This window comes from Nerophis ophidion, linkage group LG01 (assembly GCF_033978795.1).
Source record: "Nerophis ophidion isolate RoL-2023_Sa linkage group LG01, RoL_Noph_v1.0, whole genome shotgun sequence".
Lineage (NCBI taxonomy): Eukaryota > Metazoa > Chordata > Actinopteri > Syngnathiformes > Syngnathidae > Nerophis > Nerophis ophidion.
Genome location: NC_084611.1, coordinates 54,105,318 through 54,133,146, shown reverse-complemented (window position 1 = coordinate 54,133,146; position 27,829 = coordinate 54,105,318). Strand labels below are relative to the sequence as shown.

The 27,829-nt window shown below is 40.1% G+C and overlaps 1 protein-coding gene across 2 annotated transcripts; it reads right to left on the bottom strand.

Annotated features, from left to right (window-relative positions):
- Positions 1 to 27,776, bottom strand: LOC133557058 (tensin-4-like). Of its 2 annotated transcripts, XM_061907330.1 has the most exons (14): positions 27,638 to 27,718; positions 27,316 to 27,417; positions 24,015 to 24,288; positions 14,784 to 15,054; positions 12,148 to 12,413; positions 11,995 to 12,084; positions 11,781 to 11,912; positions 10,735 to 10,830; positions 8,362 to 8,439; positions 8,204 to 8,266; positions 4,752 to 4,923; positions 4,603 to 4,671; positions 2,987 to 3,016; positions 1 to 1,515 (listed from the first exon to the last, which is right to left on the bottom strand). In XM_061907330.1, exons 3-14 carry the CDS (start codon positions 24,265 to 24,267, stop codon positions 1,383 to 1,385), a joined length of 1,653 nt encoding a protein of 550 aa, XP_061763314.1. In that variant the 5' UTR covers positions 24,268 to 24,288; positions 27,316 to 27,417; positions 27,638 to 27,718; the 3' UTR covers positions 1 to 1,382. The 2 variants fall into 2 exon arrangements, with proteins under 2 accessions (XP_061763314.1, XP_061763316.1); XM_061907332.1 differs by lacking the exon at positions 27,316 to 27,417 and having other exon boundaries at positions 27,638 to 27,776.
- Between the last annotated feature and the right edge of the window lie 53 nt (positions 27,777 to 27,829).

The following is a 27,829-nucleotide window of genomic DNA, read 5'->3' as shown; positions in this document are numbered from 1 at the left end:
TTTTGTGGCAGATTTTTTTTTAATAACATTCTCGGATTGACAGTCTTCAAATACAGAATATTTATAAGGCTCAATACCACACATATTGAGACATTGTCATGCACCACAACAAATATGATTAACTCGTAATGTACAGAATATCAGAAGTATTTTTTTCACACAGAAATATCACAAATTACATTTTTGACGATCAAAACGAGATCATAACTCTCCGCGTTATTAATGCGTGAAACTGGTATTTAAACATGGAATTGTTGCTCTTTCCTTTGAAGGCAAGGGCTTCAACAGCAGGAATAAAAATTCTGCATTCCTCAGAAGAGAAAATCTAGGGGAAAAAATATCCCTCAGGTTTGGCACCCCTGGCTCCTGTTTTGTTCCGTGGACTTGCAGCATTTCTCTCATGCAGTGGTTTTTGGGGGTTGGTGTGTGTTTTTATGGCATGTGACGTTCTGTTTTTTTACCTGATGGATCATTTCTGTGTTTGCCGTTCACAAATCCGCCCAACAATAAAACAAACTACAACAGGGTTTACGGTAGAATTTACATTACAGGACATTGTAACACTGGTAAGCTGCACTGGGTCATAAACAGTTCAAACAAAAGGTGCTTGGAGCGGCATCAAGTTTACCCCCTCTCTGATTGTAGATTTCGGGTCCCTTCCCGTGGCTGTCCAGATCTGAGAAAACGACACCTCTACGGCGCATTCCGAAGCACACAGTGGAGATTTACAAGCTGTCTGCCTTTTGCTTGATAAGTAACCACAGGCCGCAGGGCAACCTGAACCGCAAGCAAAGAAGTTGTGTGATAACAACGTATTTACAAATATTCTGACAACGGGTATGTTCAAGAAAAATATCCCCCAGGTTTGGCACCCCTGGATCCTGTTTTGTTCCATGGACTTGCAGCATTTCTCTCATGCAGTGGTTTTTGGGGGTTTGTGTGTGGGGGTTTTTGGCATTTGATGTTCTGTGGAGGAGCGTTCCTCTTGTGTTTCATATAATAATACTATTAATTACAGTTTTGAGTCTGCATCATTAGAACAGAATTTGCTTATGGTCACGTGATCGCCATCACTGGAAGAAAGCTTTTGTTCTGCCCCAGGGCGCCAATGAGCATCGGTGCCAAACAAAAAACAGAACTTGTTGAAGTGACGACGCGCCTGAACACGCTTCACAAGCTCCTCGGTCACGCGAACCCCAACCCAGCAATGACGCAACCAGTAGGGTTGCCGCGGCAATGGCAGGGCGAAGCCATTCCGCTTAGTGCAAACCAGCGTAGATCCATATAAAAAATATCGCTTTTGCCTTAAATCCTCAGTTACCTGAGCAAATAAGAGACAGGGTCCGTCAGAAAAAGTACCCGATTTTGGCATTAACAGTGACCTAAGACTTGGTTATGACAGCCTTGATGACGTTGATGGCCGCACTGCAGGGCTGCAGGGGGTCGTACTCCGCCAAGACGTGGCACACGTTCTCCGCGCCGGCTTCCACGCCTTTTGCCACGAAGCCGAACATTCTGCAAGGCAAAAGAAGTCATGATAAATATTTGGAGAATCATCAAAGAGGTTTAACAATACCTTATTGGTGCCATTTGCACCGCTATAAAATGAATAAATAAATACAGTTAACTGTAAAATATATACTTTAGTTTCCCACATTGATCTAATTTCATATTTGAGCAATGTATATTTAATTTAATACAATTTAAAAAATGTATTTAGACTATCTCAGACACGAATTGTTTGCCTGTCTATCATTCCTAAAATTTGACTAAAATGTGCAATTTAATCATTTAAAATCTTCAAAAATGTTTTTGGTTTTTTTTACATATTCATGTCATATTTTACCCCTAACCTCTAAAGGTTTCGTGGCCACATGCGTGGACATCACCTTTTTAGCTCTTAATTCCAAAAATAATGTACACTACTGAATTGGGGTCTTATGGCCACTTATGCCTTCTGGTGGTGTCAGAAGAGTGTAACATGAAAATGGAATTTGGAGGGGGAAAAAAGTGTAAAAATAAGAATTAGCATGTCACTAAACATGAAGTACATGTTTGTGTACTTATGGAATGAGTACATCATATCAAAAGATGAATCTTAATTTTTATTCAAATTAGGGCCCAGTAAAACCAAATAGCAAATAGAAAAAAACAAGCATGTAAACAAACAGCTTGGGCCTTAAGAGGCTTATTATACTTTTTTTCTTTAAAAATTTTTTTTTTTTAAAACAGCTAAAATTATCTTTTTTTTTTAATTCAGCTTGGGCCTTAAGAGGCTTAATATCCATTTTTTCTTTAAAAAAAAAATATTTAAAAAAAACAGCTAAAATGATTTTTTTTTTTTATTCATCTTTGACTTAGGGACCTAACAAAACATTTTTATAAAGTTTCCTGACATGGGCCAATACACATTTTGAAAAAAGGCACTGATTTGGTGGAATGGCTCAAATGCGGCAGGAGACCAAATAACAATGTCCACTAGTGGGGCAGGGGGGATAAGAATTTGTAATATCCATCCATCCATTTTCTACCGCTTATTCCCTTTCGGGGTCGCGGGGGGCGCTGGCGCCTATCTCAGCTACAATCGGGCGGAAGGCGGGGTACACCCTGGACAAGTCGCTACCTCATCGCAGGGCCAACACAGATAGACAGACAACATTCACACTCACATTCACACACTGGGGCCAATTTAGTGTTGCCAATCAACCTATCCCCAGGTGCATGTCTTTGGAAGTGGGAGGAAGCCGGAGTACCCGGAGGGAACCCACGCATTCACGGGCAGAACATGCAAACTCCACACAGAAAGATCCCGAGCCTGGATTTGAACCCAGGACTGCAGGACCTTCGTATTGTGAGGCAGACGCACTAACCCCTCTTTCACCGTGTTCATACAATAAACATATTACAGTGTACAGTTTATACATTTAACCTTTGAAATAATAGACAGAAAACAGATTTATTAGGTGTAACGAGGTACTCCCCTTACCTTGCACCAAAACTTGAACCTTTCCGCCACCTGTAGCGGTCAAAAAAGACAAAATGACAAAAAGTCACGTTTCGACAAAAGTGCAATGCTCAGCTATACAATGAAATGTAGTATTTGGTGTACAGTACAAAGGGGATTTAAATGGCGGCATTTGTCGCGGTTTACCTGACACATGAAACGTGACAAATTGTGGGGCGGGTGGGGTTGACTATCCGTTTAAGCCAGCAGATAGCAGGAAAGTGGTGAATATCTTAAAATGTAAAAAGTTTTCGGGCAATTCCAACTTTGACCACGGCGTCAGTTGCTATATAGAGTGGAGCTTTCCATTATTTTCAGCATACTGCATTGTAAAATGCAGTCAGCGAGATCTGAGGCCACACAAACCCGCGTCCCTGCTATAAAACTAGTAATAAATGTTTTTATTTACCCGCTAAATTTAGTTTCCATTGTAGAAGTATTGAAGGAAAAATAGTAAAGTTTATATGCATTTCATATGATATTAGTATATTAATATTGCTAGTCAAATTCTACTGTGCATTAAAAATGTGTTTTATCAAGTAAGAAGCATTAAAACTAATGCTTTTATTCCTTAAAAATAGCAATTAAAATGTATATTCTGCTGTGCTATCAACAATATGATTGGACTGCAAGCCACCAGTAAATTGTTTTGCATTATTCTGGAAAGTTAAGTTATTTTGGTTACTTCCCTGAAAAATATTATATATACTGTATATGTATATATATTGTTCTGCAAAATTAAAGCTGGCAACATGGACAGGACACCATCGTAATTATGTCATTTAATAAGATAGTAAACATACTAGAGAACTTCTCTTTTAATAGTAAACTAGAAAATGTTGATGGGCAAAGGTGTATGCCCGCGGAAAATAGAAAAAAAAAATGTAAAAATAAATGAAAAAGTTAGCAGGCCTAAGTTATCTTGCTAGCAAGCTATCGTTTGCATGCTAACAGTTAACAAGTGTCAGACACCAAGTTATAAAACTCTGGGCTAAGCAGTAGAAAAGTAACTCAAAAAGTTAGCACGCTAATGTTAGAATGCTTGCAAGCTAACGTGAGCGTGATAAAAGTTAGCTTGTGCCACATACCAAGTAATATGACTCTAAGCTGTGGAAATAGAAAAAAAAGTGTAAAAAATGTTTTAAAAGTGTCAGCTGGAAATAGTCGCCATTATAAAGACGCGTACCATAGCGATTCGTTTTCGGAATAGTGCTGCTTTACACCACTACATCCCACACTTTGCATTGGACTTGGTGATGTAGGGCTTAGATGCAGCCGCACGGCCATGGAAACCAATTCCATGAAGCTCTCTGCGTACTATACGTGGGCTAATCGGAAGGTCACTTGAAGTTTGGAGCTCTATAGCAGCTGACCTCTTTGCACTATGCACTTCAGCATCCGCTGAACACTCTCTTGTCAGTTTACATGGCCCAACACTTGGTGGCTGAGTTGCTGTTATTCCCAAAATCTGCCATTTTCTTATAATAAAGTCGATAGTTGACTTTGGACTATTTAGGAGCGAGGCAATTTTACGACTGGATTTGTTGCACAGCTGGCGTCCTATAGCCGATGAAAACGTCCACATATTGATTTCTCACCTTCGATCTTCTGGGTCATCTCCACCGTAGCTGAGCAGGTGAGCAGGGTAATGACGCCTGAAAAAATGCCTACAAGGAAATAAGTTCAGAACACAAAATTTAGGACTTTGCTTTTATACAGTTCACTGCACAAAACCTCAGCAACTTACTTCCTGTTGATGTCCGTCAGCGTGATACCCTTCGAGGACACTTTGAGGTTGACGATGGTGGGTTCAAAGGACCCTGAAAGGAGTTGGAGGGTGGAGGACACGGCCCTCTCAACAGCACACGGTCCTGTCAACGTCTCAGTGGGGACAGCATTCAGGTAGATAAAGTTGGAGGCTGCAATCAATGATGCTTTAGTTTTGGACGATACCACAAATTTGGGTATCATTTCGATACCAAGTCGTTACACTGGTCATATTCAAAGTCCTCATGTATCCTGGGACGTATTTCCTGAGTGTGTAAACATAATATATATTTTTTTAAGATGTCGTGATGCCAAAAAGTATCGACGTAATCATAGTAGTATCGACTACATACGCTATTGTACGTGGTATCATTACAGTGGAGGTTTGTTTATGTTGTGGCCTTCCGGAAGAGTCGGCGCTACAGGGAGTTCTGGGAATTTGGTCCATAGTGTCTATGTTGTGTTGCGGTGCAAACATTCTTCCAAAATGTGTTTGTCGGAGGGACGGCATGGCGTTCCAGAGGGTTCCTGGTTCGATCCCCACCTTTTAACGGCCTCGTCACGTCCTTTGTGTCCTTGAGCAGGACACTTCCCCCTTGCTCCTGATGGGTCGTGGTCATACTTGCCAACCTTAAGACCTCTGAATTCGGGAAAGGGGGTGGGGGGACAGGGTGGCGCTTGTTGGGAGAACTAGGAGGGTTCCTGGTTCGATCCACACATTCTATCTGCCTCGTCACGTCCGTTGTGTCCTTGAGCAGGACACGTTACCCTTGCTCCTGATCGGCCGTGGACATACTTGTCAACCTAAAGACCTCCGAATTCGGGAAAGGGGTCGGGGGGCGGGGGGCTCTGGTTGGGAGAACCAGGAGGGTTCCTGGTTCCATCCCCACCTTTTAACTGCCTCATCACGTCCATTGTGTCCTTCAGCAGGGGGGTGCAGGTTGGGGGGTGGAAGGGGGATAGTGGGGGGTGTATATGTTTTCAAGTATTTCCTATATATATATATATATATATATATATATAGGTATATAAATACTGTGATGAGGTAGCGACTTGTCCAGGGTGTACACCGCCTTCCGCCCGAATGCAGCTGAGATTGGCTCCAGCGATCCCGAAAGGGACAAGCGGTAGGAAATGGATGGAATGATATATGAATAATCCGTTCAGGACTGAGTATATCCGTTCGGCCACCGTGTTCAATGGAGAAGGCCAATCTACAAAATCTGCAGGCAGCATACCTCTTCCCCTTCGAGCTGTCCTGGATGAACTGAAATTATTATTTTTTCTCCAATCATTTTGGAACTTGCAAGCTTACTTCTTCCTACTCGTCGTCGCCATGTCTCTTCTCTGTCTTTCTGCTTCCTCTCTGTTGTGTTTTTGGACATTACCACTTGCCATAGTTTTGAAGCAATGCATGATGGGAATTAGGATGTTGTACGTGCCGGCTGGAATAAACACAAAGCTGAGAAATAGCTCGGTGCCTGCCTACTTTATGGGTTTAAGATAAACCTATGGATAATGGAGACATATATAATAGTCTCCTAGGACGCCCCCAATATTGTTGTCCGGGTGGAAATCGGGAGAAAGTCGGGAGAATGGTTGCCCCGGGAGATTTTCGGGAGGGCCACTGAAATTGGGGAGTCTCCCATATTTGTATGGTCGTGGTTAGGGCCTTGCATGGCAGCTCCCTCCATCATTGTGAGAATGTCTGCGTGTGAATGGGTGGATGTGAAAATAGTGACCAAGCCCTTTGAGTACCTTAAAGGTGTAAAAGCGTTATTCAAATTTAACCCATTTGTCCTTGTTGTTTATTGTGGCTTCACGACATGGCACATGTTTATGACAGTGTTGGCGTTGTTCACACTGCCACCCTTAGTGTGGCATGTATGGATTGTGCGCAGTGTGTTCAAAGTCGAGATAATCGTATCATTAGTTTATTATGTGGGGCGGTGTAGCTGGGTTGGTAGAGTGGCCGAGCCAGCAACTTGAGGGTTCCAGGTTCGATCCCCGCTTCCACCATCCTAGTCATTGCCGTTGCATCTTCGGGCAAGACACTTTACCCACCTGCTTCCAGTGCCACCAACACTGGTTTAAATGTAACTCAGATATTGGGTTTCACTATGTAAAAGCGTTTTGAGTCACTAGAAAAAAGCGCTATATAAATATAATTCACTTTCACTTCACATTGAACACAATGAAATCTTGGTTAGCCTTTGTTTATTATAGACTATACCATTTGTGCCTTTTTTATTATGTAAAACAGACCAAACTGGCCACAAAAAGGACAACAAGATGGATTTTTTTCGAAAAGTATTCTAAAGATTCAATCTTTGCCAAACTTTTTGAAAAAAATCCATCTTGTAGTTGTCCATTTTGTGGACATATATTTTTCTGAAAGATTAAAGCTGGCATCATGGACAGGACACCATCGTCATTATGTCATTTAATAAGATAGTAAACATACTACAGAACTTCTCTTTTAACAGTAAACTAGAACATGTTGATGGGGCTGTTGTCTGTGACCCGGACCGCTGGCCGGGGGTCGCCGGAAGCCGCTGTACTTATTAGATGGTGCCGAGTGTCTGAATCTGGGAGTTTTACGTGTAACTGTACAAAATGCGCCACATGGCTAGCTTAAAATAGTAGCATTTTTACAAAAAAATGCTAACACTTAGCATGTGTGCTAACGATTGCAGGATAAGAGTCAGCTTGTTTCATATGCCAAGTTATTTAACACAAAGGTGTATGCCTGTGGGAAATAGAAAAACATATCTTGCACACACACACACACACACACACACACACACACACACACACACACACACACACGCGCGCGCGTAAACTCGCCACAAAAAGGACAAGATTGATTTTTTTCAAAAACTATTGCAAAGATTGAATCTTTACAATACTTTTAAAAAAAAATCAATCTTGTTGTCCATTTTGTGGCGAGCTTGCGCATGCGTGTGTGTTTGTGTGTGCAAGATTATGTTACTCGGCACTCGACAAAGTACATTCAAGTAATATCTTTACAGTCGTCCCTTGCCACAATCACACTTTAACTTTCAAGTCTTCACTTTTTTAAAGTACGGTGTACATATTTTTGTCTTAAATTCAGCGTTAGATTAAGGCTTCACCTTCATTACCTGTTCCCCCTCACTCACTAACACTACACCCTGGATATGAAGTAACACAGGGTAGAATGAATGAATGAATGAATGAATCATCCATGGACCCTGGATGATATTTGATTAGCATTAGAACTGGCCCGCAGGCCACAGCCGCCTGCTGCTGTTTTGCACGCACCAATACTCTATCCGTGTTGATGTTTTTTTTTTGTTTTTTTTTCCATCCATCCATTTCCTACCGCTTATTCCCTTTTCAACCAGCATTGTTCACATTAAAAAAATAAAAAATACAAACTCATTTGTTTACCTGTTCCGTTCTTGTTGCCTGCGGCCAAGATGTCTGTGTTTTTTTCAGCTTCTCCATCTAATCCTATGTGTGCGCAGATTAATCAGCTTCATTAACTTTTGGTATTCATATATCTCACACACACACGCAAAAGTCCACATCGTGTGTACAGTACTCACCGTGGGTGTGGAGCAGTAGTTTGCAGGGTAAAGCGAGAGGTGAAATAGTGTGCTGGTACACCAGGGCAGACAGGCTTCCTGCAAATAGGACAAGAATTGATTTCACTTAACAATAAAATAATATAATATAATAATAGTTTAGTGACCACAATTAAAAATCAACTAGACAAAGAAGGAATACATTCTACTAATTTTAGCAAAATAGGGTTAAAAAATAAATTATATATATATATATATATATATATATATATATATATATATATATATATATATATATATATATATATTTAGAAAATGTAAATATATGTAGATATGTGTACAGTATATATAAATGCACATATAACATATATATATATATATATATATATATGTATATATATATATATATATATATATATCTTTATATATATATATATATATATATATATATATATATATATATATATATATATATATATATATATATATATATATATATATATATATATATACTGCAGTGTAAAATACAAATAAAAATAAATTGGATGAGAATAACTACCAATAATATTTTTTAAACAAATTTTAAAATATACAGAGATTACAGTAGATACCTGCAAATACTGGAGTAAAATAAATGTGTAATGTATTTATATTGAAAACAGTCTTTGACCAACAAAAATCATAGAATGCATTTGACATTTGTAAAAAAAAATAAAAAAATAAAAATGCTGATTTTGTTTAAAAAATACAAATAATAATAATAAATAAATAAAAAAATATAATAATAATTTTCAAAATGCTAACAAGTCATGAATTTAAGGAAACAGTTTGCATACAAGCTTTGTTTTATCAACTATTTCAACTTTATATAACATGTTTATTCTCCCTATTATGTTGTCTATGAACATTGAACATGTTGATTGGTAAAATCTGCCTAGCAACAAGTCAAAACAAATACAAATGTGTACTTCAACCGGAAAAAGGACAGAAACAGTTTCAGTTTTTCAATTAGAAAACCTTATATGGAACCCCAATTAAGGAGTTCTTCTTATACTTCTTCCTCCATTTAGGTTCTAATAATTTGACCCAGATAATTGTTGAGCTTCACTGTGGGTTGTGGTCACAGTGGATGAACTCTTACCTTTAAAGGGGAACATTATCACCAGACCTATGTAGCGTCAATATATACCTTGATGTTGCAGAAAAAAGACCATATGTTTTCTTAACTGATTTCCAAACTCTAAAAGGGTGAATTTGGCGATTTAAACGTCTTTCAATTGTTCGTCTGTTGAAGCGATGACCTTTCACACGTGACGTCACGTCATGAAGCGACCCGCCATTTTCTCAAACACATTACACAAACAAAACTCAAATCAGCTCTGTTATTTTCCATTTTTTCGACTGTTTTCCGGTACCTTGGAGACATCATGCCTCGTCGGTGTGTTGTCAGAGGGTGTAACAACACGAACAGAAATGGATTCAAGTTGCAACAGTGGTCAAAAGATACGAAAGTACCTCGTTTGTTCCGCACACTTTACCGACGACAGCTATGCTACGACAGAGATGGCAAGAATGTGTGGATATCCTGCGACACTCAAAGCAGATGCATTTCCATCCATAAAGTCAACGAAATCACAAAGGTGAGTTTTGTTGATGTTATTGACTTATGTGGAGTGCTAATCAGACATATTTGGTCACGGCATGACTGCAAGCTAATCGATGCTAACATGCTATTTAGGCTAGCTGTATGTACATATTGCATCACTATGCCTCATTTGTAGCTATATTTGCATCCAGCCTTTCCCTCCACCCACATTTAATGCCAAACAAACACATACCAATCGTTGGTTAGAAGGCGATTGTTGAATTCGTCCGCGCTCCCTCCCGTGCCGCTGTCTTTCGTGACATGGCTCAAAAGCTTCTGTTTCTTCTTTAATTTCATTTTCGGTACCTGCCTACACACCCCAACCATCCGTTTTAATACATGGGTAATCTGTTGAATCGTTTACACCACTGAAATCCGAGTCTGAATCCGAGCTACTATGCTATACCTTTCTGCGCTATCCGCCATGTTTGTTTCTGGTGGCTTCACGCAGTGACGTCACAGGACAATAGACGGGTGGATATAGCGATGGTGTAAATCAGGCACTTTGAAGCCGTTTTTCGGGATATTGCGTGATGGGTAAAATTTTGAGAAAAACTTTGAAAAATAAAATAAGCCACTGGGAACTGATTTTTATTGGTTTTAACCCTTCAGAAATTGTGTTAGTGTTCCCCTTTAAATCCTCATTAATGTCCCATAAATGTGGGTGTGTCAAGAAGAATTGTTCATTGCAAAAAACATGTGAAATGATTGCGAGGAAAGTTATATGCACAAAGCGTCAGTGACCTTACCAAAGTATGGCTCCTGAGAGGACCCTTTCAGGCGAACACCCTTTGGTGACGATTCGATCAGGAAGTGCTTGATAAACTTAGAGCTGATTTCTCTGCCTGAGGAAAAAAATAAAGCAATAAAGAAGACTGCAAGGTCCTTTCTAATCAATAAGAGAGGTTAAAGCTGTGTGTTTTTTTTCTTTATATTGGTGCATTTCAGCTAAATGTGTTGGTTTTCTGACATGGACTTGTTTCTTCAGCATTGTCCACAGCATCTGTGATGGTATGGGGGTGCATTAGTGCCCAAGGCATAGGTAACTTACACATCTGTGAAGGCACCAATAATGCAGAAAGGTACATAAAGGATTTAGAGCGACATGTGTTGCCATCCCAGTACCGTTATCATGGACGCCCCTGCTTATTTCAGCAAGACAATGCCAAGCCACGTGTTACAGTTCATTAGTTCCCATATGTTTACTGAGTGTTGTTAAAAGGAAAGGCCATGTAACACAGTGGTAAAAATGCCCCTTTGCCAACTTGTTTGCAATGGGTTGCTGCCAATAAATTCTAAGTTCATGATTATTTGCAAAAAATAACAAAGTTTACCGGTTCAAACGTTGAGTATCCGGTCTTTGGAGTCCATTCAATTGAATATAAATTTAAAAATTCAATGGTTTTGGGTTTTGTACATCAACAATTAGATTTGCCTGAGTAGCGAGGCAGGTAAAAAAGGTAGAAGAACACACCCCAAAAAGATTTCCACCTAAGATGATTATTAGGCTCCAGAATCTTCAGGAGGAATGTCTCTGGAGGTTTGATAGTTTTTGTTTTGTTTTGACACTCCTGATACTGAATGGCTCGTAGAAAAACAAAAAACTATTTTGCCCTACCAGACAGGGTGTGCACAGACTTGCCTATTCCCATCTTTTGGGTTTGGTAAGTGAGTCCTGAGGCCATTTTAAATGCCTGGTGAAATCACTTGACAACATAATGTTTTTGTTTTTTGTTTCATGGAGGAATCCTTTTTGCGAAAAAAAAAATGCTGTTAACATTGTGGAAAAACTTACCTGCATCAACAGTGGCAGAAGTTATGGTTGTCGTTGGATCTGCCTTCATGGCCAGACCAAAACTTCCTCTGTAGGTAGTGCTGTCTCTCACCACAAACGTTCCCGGTTCTTTGTCCCGGACCAGGGCCTCAGCTAGGATAGATAGAAGTCTCTAAGTCTAAGTTTTGTGCTAAAAACCCACTGCCATGAAGGGTCAAATGTTAGAAATTCCTACCATCTGCTCTGCTGATATTGGGTCGGAACCAAAATTTTGAAGAGTCCATGACAAATGTCATTGTTGGCTGACTGCCATAGACTTGGGGACCTAAAAGAGGAATGGATTGTATTTCAATTTAAAATACTCTGTAGACCCAAGGCAACATCTCACCGTGAGGAGTGAATGGCTTCTGTGCTGAGCCGTTTTCCGATACGGGAGATGTGTTGACCAACGTGTCAAGGTGTGGTACGCCATTGATCAGCAACATGGGGATATCAGTAAAAGAGCCCGACAGTTCAGGACTGCTAAGCGAATAGTTGCTGGGCGTTTCCTGCCCAGGACAATAGTTATGGGTGTCATAGGTCCTTGTCCTGCATCCGTCACTGTAGACGATAGACTCTTGACAGTCGGCTTCTTCACTGGTCAAAGACAATGTGCTATGTAGAAAAAAATAGGGAAAGGAACACATTACATTATTGTCTTCCTAATAAAATCATATACAGTTGTGGTCAAACGTACATAATGTCATGGCTGTCTTGAGTTTCCAATAATTTCTACATCTGTTATTTTTTTGTGATAGAGTGATCAAGGGTGAGCAAGGGTGATGGGTCAAATGCAGAGAATAATTTTGCCACACCTAGTGTGTGTGTGACAAACATACCTGTTTGTCACAAAAAACATTCATGAAGTTTGGTTCTTTTATGAATTTATGATGGGTCTACTGAAAATGTGACTAAATCTGCTGGGTCAAAAGTATACATACCAGTTCCATTGGCTACAAAACTGTTCCAAAGCATAATACTACCACCACCATGAGAACGGTAGGGATGGTGTTCCTTGGGATTAAGGGCCTCACCTTTTCTCCTCCAAACATATTAAAAAGTTAAAGTACCAATGATTGTCACACACACACTAGGTGTGGCAAAATTATTCTCTGCATTTGACCCATCACCCTTGCTCACCCCGTGGGGGGTGAGGGGAACAGTGGGCAGGAGCGGTGGCCGCACCCGGGAATCATTTTTGGTGATTTAACCCTCAATTCCAACCCTTGATGCTGAGTGCCAAGCAGGGCGTTAATGGGTCCCATCTGTATAGTCTTTGGTATGACTTGGCCGCGGTTTGAACTCACAACCTACCAACACTAACCGCTAGGCCACTGAGTATTGCTGGGTATTGTGGCCAAACAGCTAAATTTTTGTTTCATCTGACATCACATGGACAAAGATAAGACCTTCTGGAGGACAGTTCTGTGGTCAAGTATGTGCTCCAATCACTCTATCACAAAAAAATTTGAAATGTAGAAATTATTGGAAACTCAAGACAGCCATGACATTTTATTCCTTACAAGTGTATGTCAACTTTTGACCACAACTGTCAGAATAATTGTATCTAAGTTATCATAAAACCAATCAAAAGGCTTGAAAAACTCCACTGTGTAGGATGGGAAGCGACATGAAAGTGTGGGTTTTTTTGATCTATTGTACTCCGCAGGAAGATTTTGTCTTGACCCGAGATCTACAAAGCGGTGAGGAAGCAGGGCCTGACCCCCTCCAGCCACCTATTCTTTGAATGGTTTTGTAACCAAAGGTGATGGCTGTTTACGACCCCCCTCCCTCAGAAACTGCTGTTGCCATGTAATTAGGGAAAGTCCAAATAAAAGAGGAGGTGTACAATCTTTCTTCAGAGCATGGTGGGACTGTACAAAGAGTACAGTCCAGACATTTCTCCTAAATTGAGCCAAATTGAATTCTGTCTCTGTGTAATTCTTTGCTTCTTGTCTTGTTTAATAGATGTTCACAGTGTTTGAACCTGACAACGACTGTACTTACTGTACTAGAAACGGTCTGTGACTATGAATTTTCATCGTCAAATCTGAGCCGTTAGCAATTCTTGGGACAAGGAATGTCACCTTTACGGCATGGAATGTGCTTGTACTTGTTCAGGAAGTTCCAACTTATAATATTCCTGAAGCAGCTGATGCAGTGTGGGAGGAGTTTGTTAAGACCATGAAGCACAAATTCCAGTTGTTCTCAAAGCTGAAACTTAAAGGAATTGACGGAAGGGCACCACCAGGAGTGGCGCCTGCGGCTTAATTTAACTCAACACGGGGAACCATACCTGGCCCGGAAAGGGAAAGGATTGACAGATTGATGGCTCTTCCTTCAAGAGTTTCTGTCAAACTTTTTGATACCTTATAAGGGAAAAGCTGCGCTCTGTCTACACTGTCTACAGTGCGAACAAAAGCCTGTCACTACCATGTGTTTGAGGAATACTTTGAAGATCTTCTCAATCCCAGTAACGCACCTCCCGTACCGCAAGCACGGTCACAAACTGAGGCACGGCCATCACGGCCAATTTCTTTGGTTGAGGTTGTCAAAAAAATATTTAGTTGCAAGGTCTGGATATTTTAAGACTCTGGATGTTGCAGAAAGATTATATTTGATATGTCTCTGCACCATTGCCTGGAGGTGAGGAACAGCACCTCTGGTTTAGTAGGCTGTGCAGTGGTTCCTCTTTTCAAGAGAAGTAACAGGAGGGTACTACAACTATGAGAGGGGGGTCACTCTCTTAAGCCTCTGTGGGAAAATCTATTCCAGACCACCGAACATAACAGTCCGGTTGTTAGTCCAACCTCAGATACAGGAGTTGCAATGTGGTCTCCAGACTGGACTAAATCTACACCCTACTGAAGTGTGCATGGGAATTTGTCCACCACATCAAACACCGAACTACATCGATAGACACTGTCACAGAAGAATCTAAGTATTTTACACTTTATTGGCTGCAAGTAAATTAGTAAGTTGTACCTGCCAAGGATGTAGCTGGTATCTGAGCATGTTGATGTGGAGAGTAGGGAGGCGACACTGTTTCTATTGGGGTAGGATAGCCGTAAGGATCCTTGGGAGCAGGACAAGTCTTGCCGCATCGAGGAATTCTGTCGCAGTGAACTCCCACATGGCAGCAGAGACTGTGAAGAGGAAAGGGATCCAGAAAAGACCACTGCGCCTGGAGGACTAAAGCTGAGACTCGGTGGTCTGGGGATGGTGATAGCGGGGGACACTGGGGAACGGCATCCATCTGCGAAGGGGAGAAAATGATTTGTGGTTGGAAAGGCTAAAATTAGGGTAGCACAGTACATGTGTTAGGATGCAGGTGAGGCATTCGACATAGAGGCTGAGGTCTAGGCCGACGAAAACAACGTTTGTCTTGCGGGAGTCATGGTAAGGTATGACAGTAAGGAGACTCAAGAGCTAAGAGACTCCTCTGTCGATAGCTTTCACTGTTATGCTGATGACACCCAACTCTACATGCCCCTAAAGCTGAACTACACACCGGACTGTAGTCAGCTGGAGGCGTGTCTTAATGAAATTAAACAATGGATGTCAGCTAACTTTTTGCAACTCAACGCTAAGAAAACATAAATGCTGATTATCGGTCCTGCTAGACACCGACACCTATTTATCAATACCACCTCAACATTTGACAACAAAACAATTAAACAAGGCCACTTGATAAAGAATCTGAGTATTATTTTCGACCCAACTCTCTTGTTTGAGTCCCACATCAAGAGTGTTACTAAAACGTTCTTCTTTCATCTCCGTGATATCACAAAAATGTGTTTCATTTTGTCCACCAGCGACGCTGAGATCATTATTCATGCGTTGTTTACGTCTCGTCTCAATTACTGTAACGTATTATTTTCGGGTCTCCCTATGTCTAGCATTAAAAGATTACAGTTGGTACAAAATGCGGTTGCTAGACTTTTGACAAGAACAAGAAAGTTTGATAATAATACGCCTTTACTGTATATACCTTTATAAACCTATATACATATATATACCTACATATATACCTATACTGGCTCACCTGCATTGGTTTCCTGTGCACTTAAGATGTGACTTTAAGGTTTTACTACTTACGTATAAAATACTACACGGTCTTGCTCGAGCCTATCTTGCCGATTGTATTGTACTATATGTTCAAAGGACCCCGGCTTCTTAGTGATTCCCAGAGCCACAAAAAAGTCTGCGGGCTATAGAGCGTTTTCTATTTGGGCTCCAGTACTCCAAGGTTTCTCATTGTCCCATTTGAGTTATGTACTTAACAAACAAAAAGGTGAAATTGCTGACAACGTGTTTTATATTCGAGTTTCTTCAAAATAGCCACCCTTTGCTCTGGTTTAGATTGTGCACACTCTTGGCATTCTCTCAATGAACTTCAAGAGGTAGTCACCTAAAATGGTTTTCACTGCACAGGTGTCAAAGTTTTGATGCTTTCAATGACAATCTACAATATAAATAGTCATGAAAATAAAGAAAACACATGGAAAAGAAAAGGTGTGTCCAAGCTTTTGGCATGTACTGTATATTATAGTACAAACCCCTATGCAAAGCAAAAGCCATTTATCAACAACATCCAGAAACGCCGCCGGCTTCTCTGGACTGAAGCAAAGTGGAAAAGTGTTTTGTGGTCTGACGAGTCCACATTTCAAATTGTTTTTGGAAATATTCAACATCGTGTCTTCCGGACCAAAGAGGAAGCGACCCAAAGTTCAAAAGCCAGCATCTGTGATGGTATGAGGGTGCATTAGTGCCCAAGGCATGGGTGACTTACACATTTGTGAAGGCACCATTAATGCTGAAAGGTACACACAGGTTTTGGAACAACATATGCTGCCATCTAATCGCCGTCTTTTTCATGGGCGCCCCTGCTTATTTCAGCAAGACAATGCCAAGCCACATTCAGCATGTGTTACAACAGCGTGGCTTCGTAAAAAAAGAGTGCGAGTACTTTCCTGGCCCGCCTGCAGTCCAGACCTGTCTCCCATCGAAAATGTGTAGCGCATTATGAAGCGTAAAATACGACAGCGGAGACCCCGGACGGTTGAACGACTGAAGCTCTACATAAATCAAGAATGGGAAAGAATTCCACTTTCAAAGCTTCAACAAATAGTTTCCTCAGTTCCCAAACGTTTATTGAGTGTTGTTAAAAGAAAAGGTGATATAAGTGTTGTGAACATGCTCTTTCCCAACTACTTTGGCACGTGTTGCAGCCATGAAATTCTAAATTAAGTATTATTTGCAAAAAAAATAAAGTTTATGAGTTTGAACATCAAATGTGTTGTCTTTGTAGTGCATTCAACTGAATATGGGTTGAAAATGATTTGCAAATCAATGCATTCCGTTTATATTTACATCCAATACAATTTCCCAACTCATATGGAAACGGGCTTTGTATATTACATTTATTACACGGTGAACTATAACACAATTTATTATTTCTGTAACACAGTATGTTGACAAATATTGGATTACTTTTAGCATCTTAATTGCTCAAAATGTATAAAGATATAGATGTGTGACTCAATACAGTCTTTGGTAAGCTACGTAATGTTTGCTGTGGTCTGGAACAACATGGCACACAAACAACTATCTGAAATACAGCCGATATTAGGATGAAATTGAGCTTCCCCTCCTTGACAGACCAGCATCTGCCACTGGCTGAAATGTTGAAATTTAATATTTATTCTACACATTTTTACAACATTATAAACCATTACTAAATCAGAGTCTACTCAGAAGGTGAGATAACTCCTGGAAATGACTGGCTTTTAATGGCCAAAGGTATAGATGTTTGTGCCTAAGTTTAGGGAAACGGCAGGCTCTTTTAATGTATTTATTACAATCTTTGGCAAGTTCGGTAATGTTTGCTGTGGTCTGGAACAACATGGCGCACAAACAACTATCTGTAATGCAGCCGATATTACATAGAGATAATGTGTCATGAGACATGCAAATATAAATTAAATACACTGATGACATGAGTACAATCGAGGCATAATGATGCAATATGTACTTACAGCTAGCCTAAATAGCATGTTAGCATTGATTAGCTTGCAGTCATGCACTGACCAAATATGCCTGATTAGCACTCCAACAAGTCAATAACATCATCAAAGCGCACCTTATATCTGTTAATAGTATTTTATTTTATTTCTGATTATTATTATAAATGTATTATTTCTTTTTTGTTTAATTAATTGATGTATCTGTAGATACTATTTTGTTTTTTTGCTGTTTGTTATTTTTGGGGGTGGGGGATGGTATGGTTGGGATATAAACAAAAAATATTTTGAAATTTAGGGCAGACAACAGATGCATGATGTATGTGAGTATGATGTAATGATAGGAATATTGGACGCTGGATGTCAATAAAAATAAAGTTAAACATTTTAAAAATTAAAATAAAATAAATTGCATTAAAATTTGAAAAAATAAAAAAGATTAAAAAAATAAATAGAACAAATCGCACATTTGTGCATTCACGCACAGTATAAAACTTTTGGTGGACAAAATGAGACAAAGAAGGAGTGGAAGGTTTTGCATGTCAACACTATGTCCACACTATGGAGAGTTCAAGAACCGCTGAAATTTGTAGGACAAAACCACGTTCGCCAAATACTGTATCAAACTGGTCCCCCGCATCCCATATTTTAATTTTGCAGATTGCAGATTTGTGTCCTTAATTATAAAAATCACTAAACACAATTTATTTTGTTTTACGTTTTGTATTTTGTCCCTTTACCGTACCGAAAACAAACTCAAACCTGACTGTAACTGCTGACAGAAGCACATTGTATATAAGTTCCATAATTTTGTAATTGGTTACAATAAATAAATGTATAAATATAAGTTCATATTTACACATGATGTGATTAAAAATTTATTTTCTCTGGTTAATTCATGCAAGTATATGTTATTAATTTTTGTAACAAAATTCAATGTAAATTGGAAGGGAATATATTTTTTTGGTTCCGGTTTGGTCACGTTGTTGGGGGGGATTTGATGGAAGAAGTTAATGGAGTCCCGGCTTGAAAAGACACTTTATTCCCTCGGAGTTAGTGAGGCCAATGAGGTATGATTCTTTCTGACAACATATGTGTTTTTTTTATTTGATGTCAGACTAATTGTAAGTTAGGTTTTTCTTATTTATCAGTTCTGGCGGCATTATTTTGGCATTGTTTTGGCGTCGTTGCTAACGAGAAGAAGGCGTGGCTGAAATAAATGCCTGTGTGAGAAAAACAAACAACTAGAGCCTCGATTAAGACATCAGAGGGAGTAACACTGACCTTAAAACTGTTTTTTTTTTAACCTTCATACACCCCTTTTTAGCACTGTAAAGAAAAAAAGCATGCGGGAAAAAAAAGCTCTTTTACTTCATGCTTTGATTTTATATTCCCAAAAAGGGCTTGGCCTGTGAAAACATCTCCTGAAATGTTATCATGCAGGTACCTGCCTGCACATCACAGGGGTAATCCGTCCTAATTGAATCGATAACTAAAAAAATAAAAATAAAACAGTGCACTTTTTTAACATCCCTGAAAGGGGTTCCAACTTGATTTTGTTCCCATCAGGTTCTGTACGCATCTCTGTAAAGTAAAACCGTTGTGGTCAAAGTTACAAAGTATGCAAAGTTGCATAACGTGAGCAATGTCCATATAAGGGCGATGGCACTATCTGCGTATTTTAGCCCGTTGGTGCTGCTGTGCGTTGTGCTGTGCAATCCTGTATTCAGCACATTGGAGTTACACCTTTCAGTTGTGCACATTTTCTATTGAAAAGTGTTTGCTTCCCTCAAGATTATGTCCACGGATATGCACAAAAAGGTCTGATTGTTCCATCTCCATTCAAAGCCAAGGCAAAGTCAATGCAACATACTTGTATGTGACTTGTCTATGTACTGTATCGGTAGCCTCAGATGATAAGGGTGTGGTTCATGGTCTGGGCAGAAGTCCCAGAGTCACTAAAATGCAGCAATTACTACAAAAAAAAAAAAAACTTCAACATGATGTGTGGGATGGATCCTTAAAGATGAGTTGGTAATTTTTAGAGAGGCTAACAATGTTTCGGTCGGACAGGAGTAGAACTCTCACTGGTAAATCCGGAGGCGGTGGGGTTTGCAAATACATCAACAATACCTGGTGCAACAAGGGGAAGATAGTCTCATGTCATTGCTCTCTCGATGTAGAAATATTAACGATAAAATGCAGGCCATTTTATTTACCCCGGGAATTTAGGGATATGATCTTTACTCCCAGTGCTAACACCAAAGAAGCTTTGAATGCTTTGTACTCCTCAATGAACCGCAATCTACACAGCCAGAGGTAGTTTTCATCGTGGCAGGGGACTTTAATCAAGCTAATATGAAAATCGTGTTCCCCATTTCCATCAATATGTGAATTTTGCAATCAGAGGTGGAAGCACGCTAAATATGGTGTATAGCAATATTAAACACGCATTTAAAGCTGCAACCTGCCCCCGCTCAGACCATCTATTTTAATTTTCCTTAGGAAACTCTCCTGAAGGAATCAATAAAGAACTATCTAGATCTAGATCTGTGATGCTAATTCCTGCATACAAGCCCCTGCTGATCAGAAAGCAAGCTACAGTGAAGTAGGTGAGGACCTTGCCAGAGGGAGCAATGGAAGCATTACAAGACTGTTTCGAAAGCACAGACTGGGACATGTTCAAGGCAGCCGCCACCGACAATCATCACGCATGTGCGGAGGAGTATGCAGAGTCTGTGTCCGCATACATTCAGAAGTGCATTGAGGATGTCAGTGTGATCAAGAACATCCACACACGGGCCAACGAGAAACCCTGGATGAACAGTAAGGTACGTGCAATGCTGAAGGCTCGGAACAAGGCTTTTAAATTTGGCAACACGGTAGCACTTAAAACAGCCAGAGCTAACCTGAACTGTGCCATTAGGGTTGCAAAGCGTGCTCACAGTCAGAAAGTGCAGGACTTCTTCCAGAACCCCACAAATACTATACGAAAGTGGCAGAGCATACAGGTCATCACGGACTATAAAGCTTCCCCTCGTCCCTGTGACAACAGCATCAGCTTCCTTATAGACCTAAACAACCACTTTGCAAGGTTTGAGGCACTTAACACCACTCCGGCGAGGAAATCCATCCCTTGCCCTGATGAGCAGCCGCTCAACCTGGACACGGCGGATGTCCGGAAAACCCTGAGGAGAGTGAACCCTTGGAAAGCAGCGGGACCTGATGACATTCCGGGCAAGGTGCTTAAGGGATGTGCAGACCAGCTGGCGGGGGTTCTCACAGACATATTCAACACCTCGCTGACCCAGGCTGTGGTATCATCATGTTTTAAGACGGCCAGATCTGTTGTGTAGCACTAGATACTTGAGACAACTATGCGACTCTGTGGGATGGTCAAGTGAGTGAAGACATCCTCTGGGTTATCAAGTGGCCGCCCCCCTTCCCCTGTTTTTCGCCCACGTCACCTCCAGAGAGTTCAGCAGTGAGTCGCAGCGTCCCAGGATCACTCCGTAGATCCAATCAACTCACTTGAAAGCCCAGGTGGAATCCCTTCACTTGACCCACAACCACTGACTCTCCTCTTCAGCGGCTTTGCAGAGGTCTTTCACTGCCTGCGGTTGGGCCTTCTCTTGCACTCCCATTTCCCTGAGGAGCCTGGATGTTGAGGTGGCCACGAACCCTCTGCAGCTTATTTCCACTGGGCGTACCCTCGCGTTCCAGCCTTGTTATTGCACATCGGCTGCAACCACAGTGTACCTCAACTTCTTTGCTCAAGAGGCCTCCTCCATTGCACTCTCCCAGGGCACCGTGAGCTCTATGACCTATAAACCCTGTTTCCCTATGAGTTGGGAAATTGTGTTAGATGTAAATATAAACGGAATACGATGATTTGCAAATCATTTTCAACCCATATTCAATTGAATGCACTACAAAGACAAGATATTTGTTGTTCAAATTTATAAACTTTTATTTTTTTTTTGCAAATAATAATTAACTTAGAATTTCATGGATGCACACGTGCCAAAGTAGTTGGGAAAGGTTATGTTCACCACTGTGTTACATCACCTTTTCTTTTAACAACACTCAATAAACGTTTGGGAACTGAGGAAACTAATTGTTGAAGCTTTGAAAGTGGAATTATTTCGCATTCTTGTTTTATGTAGAGCTTCAGTCGTTCAACAGTCCGGGTCTCCGCTGTCTAATTTTACGCTTCATAATGCGCCACACATTTTCGATGGGAGACAGGTTTGGACTGCAGGCGGACCGGGAAAGTACCCACACTCTTTTTTTATGAAGCCACACTGTTGTAACACGTGTTGAATGTGGCTTGGCATTGTCTTGCTGAAATAAGCAGGGGCATCCGTGAAAAAGACGGCGCTAAGATGGCAGCATATGTTGTTCCAAAACCTGTATGTACCTTTCAGCATTAATGGTGCCTTCACAGTTGTGTAAGTTACCCAGGCCTTGGGCACTAATGCACCACCATACCATCACAGATGCTGGCTTTTGAACTTTGAGTCGATAACAGTCTGGATGGTTCGCTTCCCCTTTGGTCCGGATGACACGATGACGAATATTTCCAAAAACAATTTGAAATGTGAAATCTTCAGACCACAGAACCACAAATCAGTCGATCCTAGATGATCTCGGGCCCAGGGATCATGAATGGCTTTCGCTGTGCATAGTAGAGCTTTAACATGCACTTACAGATGTAGAGACCAACTGTATTTAGAGACGGTGGTTTTCTGAAGTGTTCCTGAGCCCATGTGGTGATATCATTTACAGATTTATGTCGGTTTTTGATACAGTGCCGTCTGAGGGATGGAAGGTCATGGTCATTCAATGCTGGTTTCCGGCCATGCCGCTTACGTGGAGTGATTCTTCCATATTCTCTGAATCTTTTGATGATATTATGGACCGTAGATGTTGAAATCCCTAAATTTCTTGCAATTGCACTTTGAGAAACGTTGTCCTTAAACTGTTTGACTATTTGCTCACGCAGTTGTGGACAAAGGGGTGTACCTCGCCCCATCCTTTCTTGTGAAAGACTGAGCATTTTTTGGGAAGCTGTTTTTATACCCAATCATGGCACCCACCTGTTCCCAATTAGCTTGCACACCTGTGGGTTGTTCTAAATAAGTGTTTGATGAGCATTCCTCAACTTTATCAGTATTTATTGCCACCTTTCCCAACTTCTTTGTCACGTGTTGCAGGCATCAAATTCTAAAGTTAATTATTATTTGCAAAAAAAAATAAAGTTTATGAGTTTGAACATCAAATATCTTGTCTTTGTAGTGCATTCAACTGAATATGGGTTGAAAAGGATTTGCAAATCATTGTATTCCGTTTATATTTACATCTAACACAATTTCTCAACTCATATGGAAACGGGGTTTGTACACGAGCCTGAGCGAAGCTGACCACAGAACAAGATCTGGCCACAGGTTGGTGGACGCGATATCAACTGGGAAGCAGAGCCTCTGGCCCATATTGCCAGCAGTTTCCAGTCCCGTGCCTCGCCTAGCTGTCCAGTGTCTGGTCTTGTGGGGGTGAGGTTAGCTCGACCCTCGCCCTCACCGACAAATGTTGTTGCTTGCCAACGGGATGACGGGGGAGGAAGAGCATTGACACTTGTCCGACACTTTAGCACCTGGTCATGCCGCCAAGTGTAACTGCCTTGGGTGAGGCTGGACTTTCAGCCCACCAGGATGCGCTTCAGTGTTGCTGGACTTGTACATAGAGACAATCATTCCAGTTCCTAAAAAAAACACAATCTCCTGCCTCAATGATTATTGCCCTTTGGCACTCACACCCCCATCAAAATGAAGTACTTTGAGAGGCTGGTAAAGGATTACATTGTCTCCAGACTTCCGCCCACATTCGACCCATACCAGTTTGCTTATCGCCCTAACCACTCCACAGAGGACGCCATCTCCTCTGCACTCCACCTGAGCTTAGAACATCTGGAAGGAAAGGACACACATGTGCGGATGTTGTTTCTGGACTTCAGCTCGGCGTTTAACATCATCATCAAACTGTTGAGAGGCTTCAATACGAAGTAGTGTGGAAGTGGGTTTCTGTATAGTATCTCTAGCCGTGTTCATGTGGTGACATGGACATCCCCGAAGGCGTAGGTGAGAAAGGCACGGCCCTCCACCGTGTTTTTGGTGTGCATGCGGTCATACTGTACCTGAAGTTGGTCTGACGCAGGTGTGGTTTTTGTTGACCTGGATCGGGTCGAAATCCGGATCCAGTTCCCGCATGAGCTGGTTGAGATTGTCCAGGGATATGTCCAGGCCCAAGTCGTTGCGGTGACTGCCGGGCTTGCCCGGGCCGGAACACTGAGTGATGGTCTCCTGCTCCGGGTTCAGACGTATCGTTTGACCCACCCTCAGAACGTGATTGGGTATCACGTGGGACATGCCGTCAGCAATGGGCTTCATGTTAGAAGGAGCGCTCAAAATCTTGTGGAACAAGGCAAGACATGGACACAATGGGAAAATGTCAGTTCCACTCGATTACCATGAATTGATTAACGTGGACCAAGACTTAAACAATTTAAAAAACGTATTCGGGTGTTACCATATAGTGGTAAATTGTACGGAATATGTACTGTACTGTGCAATCTACTAATAAAAGTTTCAATCAAGCAATCAAACTGGATGTGTCCTACATACGCCGATTGAATGTGTAATGTAACTTCTGGAATTAATGTTTTCATCTGACATCACATGAACAAAAGATAAGACTTTCTGGAGGAAAGTTCTGTGGTCAGATGTAACAAAATTTGAGCTGTTTGGCCACGATACCCAGCAATTTGGTTTTGAGTTCAAACCCCGAGTCATAGCAAAGACAATAAAAATGGGACCCATTACCTCCCTGCTTGGAATTGGGGGTTAAATCACCAAAATGATTCCCGGGCGCGGCCACCGCTGCTGCTCACTGCTCCCCTCACCTCCCAGGGGGTGATCAAGGGTGATGGGTCAAATGCAGAGAATAATTTTGCCACACCGAGTGTGTGTGTGTGATAATCATTGGCACTTTAATTTTAACTTAACTTAATATGTTTGGAGGAGAAAAGGTGAGGCCTTTAATCCCAGGAACACCACCTACTGTCAAACATGGTGGGGGTAATATTATGTGGTGCTTTACAGAGAGTAAATGGGACAATGAAAAATAATTAATGAATGTTTTTTGTGACCAACAGGTATGTGCTCCAATTATTGGAAACTCAAGACAGCCATGACGTTATGTCCTTTACAAGTGTACGTAAACTTTAGACCATGACTATATGTCTTTTATCAAATGTAAATGACAATAAAAAAAAGTCTAAGTCTATTATTTAAGTAATCACAAAGACATTCGTGGAATTTATGTGTTGGTGTCGCCATATTCAGTTTGGTGAATAAATCCACATTTTTGTTTATTGGAAAATAGAAATGCATGGTTGACGGCCACTAAGCATCCCATCAGGCATCATCTAGTACAATAAGAATTGTTGAATAAATGCATTTTTGGTGAATTAAACAAAGTTTTTTTTAAATTGACTTGATCACATATTCAATAAAAACTATTTAAAAGATTATTTTAACTATCATGACAACTAAACAACAAAAAAAATGTTCCCCCTTACTAAAATTACACTCAATTGCATTTTAAAAAATAGGTTGATTGGCAACACTAAATGGGCTCTAGTGTGTGAATGTTGTCTGTCTATCTGTGTTGGCCCTGCGATGAGGTGGCGACTTGTCCAGGGTGTACACCGCCTTCCGCCCGATTGTAGCTGAGATAGGCGCCAGCGCCCCCCGCGACCCCAAAAAAGGGAATAAGCGGTAGAAAATGGATGGATGGATGATATTTACATTATTATTTTTGCCACTACATTTGAATTTCATTTTTTTTTTTTTTCTAAATCGAAACAATAATAATATTACTTCACAGCTTTTTATTCCATCCTGTTCAGGCCAATATGGGGACTAAAAGTGAATTAATGCATGTATTCTTCTGTATATTCAGTGATAATTTAATGGTGATTATGATTTTATTTTTGTTTTAAAGCTGTCTGTTTAATTTCTTAATACAAAACGTTGTTGTTACATTCTTATGAGCCAAGTGTCAACATGCTAATAGTATAAATGCCCTGCTAAGTTTTATGTATCTGCTCATTAAATCTTTGAAAACTCTTTCCTGTTACTTTCAGTCCCGTTACTCAAACGACTCAATTGACCTTGTCAATAGTTAAATAAAGTTCACTGAAATGGGTCAACACACCTTTTGACTAGTTCAATGTACAGTATGTATTTTTTTTAAATTTAAGTAGAAAAAAAAGACTGAAATGTAGGTCTATTTTACAACAAGCAAACAACTTATTTTACATTTAATTAACACAAAATTAAGTAAATTGTGTGACAATCAGGGAGGTCAAAAATGATCTTTGCCTTTATTAATGTAAATTTTTATTATGTATTTATATTATTCACATGTGAGTAATGCTGTATAATTGACTGTATTTTTATGAATCATATGTGAATAATGCTGTATAATAGACTGTATTTATGTTATTCACATGTGAATAATGCTGTATAATAGACTGTATTTATGTTATTCACATGTGAATAATGCTGTATAATAGACTGTATTTATGTTATTCACATGTGAATAATGCTGTATAATAGACTGTATTTATGTTATTCACATGTGAATAATGCTGTATAATAGACTGTATTTATATTATTCCCATGTGAATAATGCTGTATAATAGACTGTATTTACATTATTCACATGTGAATAATGCTGTATAATAGACTGTATTTATATTTTTCACATGTGAATAATGTTGTATAATAGACTGTATTTATGTTATTCACGTGTAAATAATGCTGTATAATAGACTGTATTTATATTATTCAAATGTGAATAATGCTGTATAATAGACTGTATTTATGTTATTCACATGTGAATAATGGTGTATAATGGACAGTATTTATATCATTCCCATGTGAATAATGCTGTATAATAGACTGTATGTATATTATTTACATGTGAATAATGCTGTATAACAGACTGTATTTATATTTTTAACATGTGAATAATGTTGTATAATAGACTGTATTTATGTTATTCACATGTAAAAATGCTGTATAATAGACTGTATTTATATTATTCAAATGTGAATAATGCTGTATAATAGACTCTTTTTGTATTATTCACATGTAAAAAGTGTCTGTTGTCTATTGTGAGCGAACTGTGGTGCTGAATTTCCCCCAGGGATCAATAAAGTACTTTCTATTTTATTCTATTCTATTCTATTTACTTTTTTCGTGTGTGGCAGTTACATAATTTTCAGGCACCATAACGTGCTGGAAATCTCTCTCTCAGCCCGATCAAAAGGGAGGGCCCTGCGTTGAACTCCCGCTAAGTCTGAGTAAACAATTGACTATATTATTGAAAAGAAAAAGTGTGTAATATTCGGAGTCATCAGTCCAGCTCACTGAACGTCTCGACAATCCATTGAAGATAAGGCGTGGTTCTGAATGAGTCACTTGCGAGTGATGATTTATTGCCGGCTGCCATGACAACACTTAAGTGTTTTCCTACAATACACAAAAAAAAATTTTAAATAAAAAAATCCCTTTTCATTTCTCCATATAATTTTTGTGAAGATTGAACAGTAAAATCCCTTTTTATAATCATGTGAAGCCAGTTTGGGAAATATTAACCATGAAGGCTCATGCAACTAACTTGTATATGGAATGAATTAAATATGAGGTATAAAAATATAAAGTAATTTAATAAATCTTAAAGTGGACTTACCTTTCTTTCCTGTTGTGGCGACTCCGCATGCGGAGCTGATATGTTTTTACCCGGACTCTACATGTGTTCATACTTTTATTAGACGTTCCCAACCCTTTTCCCTTTCAGCCTATCAGCTTCAGGAGGTTACCAAGCCCTGCATGCATAAAGTTATGATGTCATTTGAGCTGTGTGCATGTTATGCTTGCACTT

Excerpts from the sequence above, each read along its gene's own strand:
- LOC133557058 (XM_061907332.1), bottom strand. The coding sequence starts at position 24,267 with ATGAAGCCCATTGCTGACGGCATGTCCCACGTGATACCCAATCACGTT. Across the intron at positions 15,055-24,014 it reads CTGCGTCAGACCAACTTCAG|ATGGATGCCGTTCCCCAGTG; the intron begins GTACAGTATGAC and ends TCCCCTTCGCAG. Across the intron at positions 11,913-11,994 it reads CAATATCAGCAGAGCAGATG|CTGAGGCCCTGGTCCGGGAC; the intron begins GTAGGAATTTCT and ends TATCTATCCTAG.